We start from the raw sequence: 4,805 nt of genomic DNA, 5'->3' as shown, positions 1-4,805 counted from the left end.
AAAACACATAATAACAATTGCTGCATACGGACAACGACTTGTAGATTCCAGTTGACATGTGCATAACATACATAATAGATTAAAATCACCTTATTGGAAAACGGTACCGAGTTACTAGCAGTACAGGTAATGGCTAACACAAGTGTTGATGGCACTACTGTGTAACCTTCTTGTTGTATAGACGGATGGCGCTATGGAGGAAAGACTTGCTGAGTCTCTTAGTACGGGCTTTTGGTAAACTGATTGGCATCATCATCTCGTGGTGAAGCTTATAGCACATCATTACTACGAGAGAGTAATTGGTTGATATCACGGACTTTCACGGACATTATTATAAAGGTCTTTTTGATAAAGTCTTTGTTGATATCAATTAAGCTCCCGAGTTGAGTGGTTGTGTATAATAAAGGAGCTTTTATAAAAGCCCCTTGGTATGATTAGACGTTTTTGTCGGGCTTTTTATTTTGTACCGTTTTTTTCATGGCCCGTGGACGTGTCATGACTCAGAAAACATTGCAAAATAGAAAGCCCGACAAAAATTCCTAAATACAGCCGTAGTCGAAGGTCTGCTTGGAGAGTACAGATAACCTACGAAGTTGATATTTACAGTATATGAATTCCTTTTTGGAAAATCCATTTGAATGTCGCTTGACTGATAATGTCATAGCTATCAATATACTGTTAACATGAGTAAACTTTATCTTATATCTCGCTGACCGTATCTCACGTTACCCTTGACTTTAGAATGGAAACATCATGCAAAACGTACTAAACAGACAACAAAATACACCAAGCGTCAAAATAGACGGTTTTTATCGATGAAATTCACCAGCGCCCTGTTAAATCGCTTTGCCGCAGCGACGCTGCCAACGTACCCCCTTTATGGCCCTACAAATTCTAATGTAGACTGTATGGAAGGTAGGGTGGACTCCAACTTACCTGTACTGGAAACCCCCACTGTGCTCTGTAGTAGCAGGTAACTGAAGACTACCCATGGCCACGGCATGCGCTCACGATGTCCTTCCATCACTGTCACCTGTTGTAGAAATGAGAAACAACTAAGACGACGCCATTGGCTTTTGAAAGATAAAGCTTTAAGAGTTGTATTCATCTGTTTTACAAGCGCTAGTTGCGCTTCCAACACTAACACTCAATGTAGTTATTAGTTATCCTGTACCAGGCACCACATGTCTTTGGAAATAGTAGATGTTGGCAGATAATTATAACACACCAGAGGAGTTAGTCGGCCCCAAACTACAGTTAGCAACATAGTGTCGCTATAACTGTAAAAGTGTAAAGACTAGCTCCTCGCCCTATTTCTGAAACTAAACATGAAACTAGTTCTAGTTTGTTGCCTATACCTTATGTTAAGTCAGATAAAATTAGCCAAAGTGTAGCTTTTAGCCTGTCGAGGCAAAATTGTTTTATAAAACATTGTCCTGACGCATACACGGTGAAGTTATTGACTTTTAAGCATTATAAATTCATGAAGTTTATGACCGCCAAAAAGTTAATCCACACAGAAAATGTGTGGATTCCTAGAAGAACAGCACATCCATGCAAGAACGCAGCTCTAGTTGAGAATCTTACCTTGATCAGACACACCAGGAATGCAGTCTTCTTCACCCAAATAAGTTCCGAACTTCTTTCAGCGCTTTTAAAGCTGAAAGAACAATTTCCGTGCACTGTCCATCAGTAGAAAGCTCACATGAGAATTCTCCACCTTTTGTGGGTGACGAAGTGGTTAAAAGCATGGGGAGCACGAACCCACGCCCTTGATGACAAACAGTGGCGTGGACTTAGTGAGAGCAAAAATGTGAGTCTGGTCCTTTGTGACAGGAGGGACAATTGTCACGCATTGTGATGGCGTCATGTTCTTTGATGTGTAATGTCGTGGCCTTCGAGGGACTGTCTCGCAAGTTCTGTCATTTCACTACGAAGTTTTTGTAACCAAGTAGAAAAAAATGCAGTTTCGGAGGGGGCACGTTGGAGACGTAATAAAAAAAATCATCTAATGTTTCACCATCATCTGCATCTTGCAGATCTTTGGAGATGAAGTATTTATCATGTGCCGTATTCATACATCTTGAGCGTACCTTATCCATACATGAAAGTCCCGTGCCATTACTGACGGTTTTCTTGACCCCTGTTGCATATTTTGTACTTTTTAATCTCTTGTAATAAATATTACATCGTAACTCCTGAACAGACATATGGGCGTTATTCCTTTGACAACTGATCCCAGCGTGCAACTTTAGACCCTAACCTGAGAGGCGCCATGAGCGCGGCGAGAATTCTCGTCTGATATTCTTCATAACTTTTGAAATCATCCCCTCCCCCAAAAAACAACGGAATTTAGACCATCGTTAGCTGTCGTACCGTCTTCATGTATAATTGATTATTTTTTATGCATCAATATTTGCCTCAAGGCTTTGAGTGAGTTACTGTTATGAGGCGTTACCATGGACACCGAGACCAGACCGCCTAATGGCAACAACGTTACAAATTGACAACATTTTTCATTTAGTAGATGCACCAGGAAAAAGTTTTTCATCCACTAAGAGGAGTTGGCTGTAGATCCTACTATATAAATACCATCCACATTGCGTGTCTACAGTGTTTTTATTTATACATGCACATTAGATGTCACCACACTGAAATAAAATGCAATTACTCAGTCGCACTTAACTGAATATCTTCGCGGCAAATACCACCGAAGCAATTATATGTCTGTTATAATTTACAGCATATGGCAAGGGGCGTGTTAGATAAAGAAATAAACATACAGATAGAAATATGTGTATTCACATTAGTCTTGTACAGATGGAGAAACAAACAAACTGCGTTTCAACCAATATTTTTCATTCTAAAGTATAATGAGGTGATCTCGCTGACCAGAAGTACAATAACACGGACAGCCGTTGAGTTGGTGCATACGTAAACATCACAAAGGAACATTCCACCATGCCGAATCAAGTCTATGGCTCATCGGCTTTGTCCGAGACTTATCCTTATCTAACCTTGCATCAACGAGGGGAACAATCCGTTACATGTAACGATGTCTCTGCTATTGTAGGTAGAGTTAAAGAGAGCGTTGTGTGCAAGGAACTTAATCTTGTCTGCTTATGTTAGACCACAAACACCTGTGACAACACTGTCGTCTGGAATGAGACATGATGAAGGACATCCTAAAGGTGGTATCTCACTGCACTTGGGGCACCGGTGTGGTACTGCGGGGTTCAAACGATACTCGACTAATTTCAGAGATAAAGAACAAATTCTTACGTTTTGTGTATTTTGTTGTCTTCTAAATCATACTTTTACGTATTGCGAAATATGGAAATCATAAAAGATCGGTGAAAATAACACAAAAGTGCCGCAGTGAACGAACACCGCAGTGCAACACTGGTGCCCCAAGTGCAGTGTGATATCATCTTACGACTCACACATGTTCTGTTAAAACTGTGGGTTTTTGGAAGCGCGTTCTTTTAATGATATTTTCTCTCACTCAGGCATATCCGGGTGTATTAGAACGTTTTTAGACTACATGTACATGACTCAACAGAAACGTTTACAAAAGGATCGGAACTCGACATCCTCTCAAAATATACAATGTACAATGAAGCCTTAGAGTAAATCGTGTTTGTCCAACTAAAGTATGCGGCGACCCAAAGGGAAATATCTACGTATTCATTTCTAAAGATATGCATGGACAGTGAACTTTCTAAGATAGACAACGATACTTTTAAATAAGTTTATTGTGTTAACGTTACAATGATATTCTTTCTTTCAGGCGAAAGACACGCTATAATGAACAAGGTACATAAACTACATACTTTTAGAAAGAAAATACCTGTTTGCCTACTGGGTCAAAGTGTGCACGCTTCATGGCAAAACAGTGAGTTTTGAATCTTTATTTGGTGTATGTTGCAAGAAAGGCATTTGCAATGTGATTCCAGTAATGCCATATACAACTGCAGCAATGTTGTTCCTGTAATATCGTGCACATTATTCATCGCTTTTGCTTTCCTTGCACAGAAACGACAACGAAATTTATGATGGTATCATCTACATCGTCAGGCGATGAATCATTTAGGCCCCCTTTCTACTAGCCGGCAATCACGCTGCGCTCACTGCGACCTAAAACTGATGAGCATAACCTTCGATTAATGCGGGATATATATCATACAAAATGTGAAAATGTGACTGAATCACTAAAAAGACAGCAAAACAGACAAATCGTAAAAATTCTCTATACAATTCGTTAAGTGATCTGTCAAATTTTAGATCGCAGAGAGAGCGCGGCGAGAGCGCCGTCCTGTTGGAAAGGGGATATTAGAATATACATTATGAACATTCATAATTCTGGCACGTCGCCATTTGTATGTCGACAATCAATGAACACTGTAGAGTCGCTGTTTATATTGAGGTTGTCACCCGAGCAGGGTCAAATCTGTCCACTCGTCAGTACAGTAATCAACCTGGCCATTTAATGGTAATACCTCGTATACTGCCACCTGCGAACTCATACGACAAGCTGAATGGTGGACAACACTGATGACGAAAGCGGTCCTCGTCGACTGACGTACCTTGTATACGTGCCCAGTGAGAAGCGACCAATGGCAGTTGTTGGCCTGGCTAGTCAACCTGTGGTGAACTCGACCTCCCTATTGTCCATCTATCTATTTCAGTCTGAGTCGACTTAGAACCCAATTTTATACTCTCCAAGCAGAGGTTAGGCTCCGGCTGTTTTTTTAACGCTTTTTTAGTTGTTTTTATCGGGCTTTCTGTTTTGTCATTTTTTTTTG

General features: G+C 40.4%; 1 protein-coding gene across 1 annotated transcript in view; it reads left to right on the top strand.

Moving 5' to 3' along the window:
• The first annotated feature begins 4,538 nt into the window (after positions 1-4,538).
• Positions 4,539-4,805, top strand: part of LOC118403261 — a 12,831-nt gene continuing 12,564 nt past the window's right edge. Inside the window, exon 1 of the mRNA XM_035801875.1 lies at positions 4,539-4,649. Coding sequence (XP_035657768.1) covers positions 4,539-4,649 — 111 coding nt within the window. The remainder of the gene's footprint in view (positions 4,650-4,805) is intronic.

The sequence above is a fragment of the Branchiostoma floridae genome, chromosome 2 (genome assembly GCF_000003815.2).
Source record: "Branchiostoma floridae strain S238N-H82 chromosome 2, Bfl_VNyyK, whole genome shotgun sequence".
Taxonomy (NCBI): domain Eukaryota; kingdom Metazoa; phylum Chordata; class Leptocardii; order Amphioxiformes; family Branchiostomatidae; genus Branchiostoma; species Branchiostoma floridae.
This window is presented reverse-complemented; position numbering and strand designations above follow the sequence as displayed.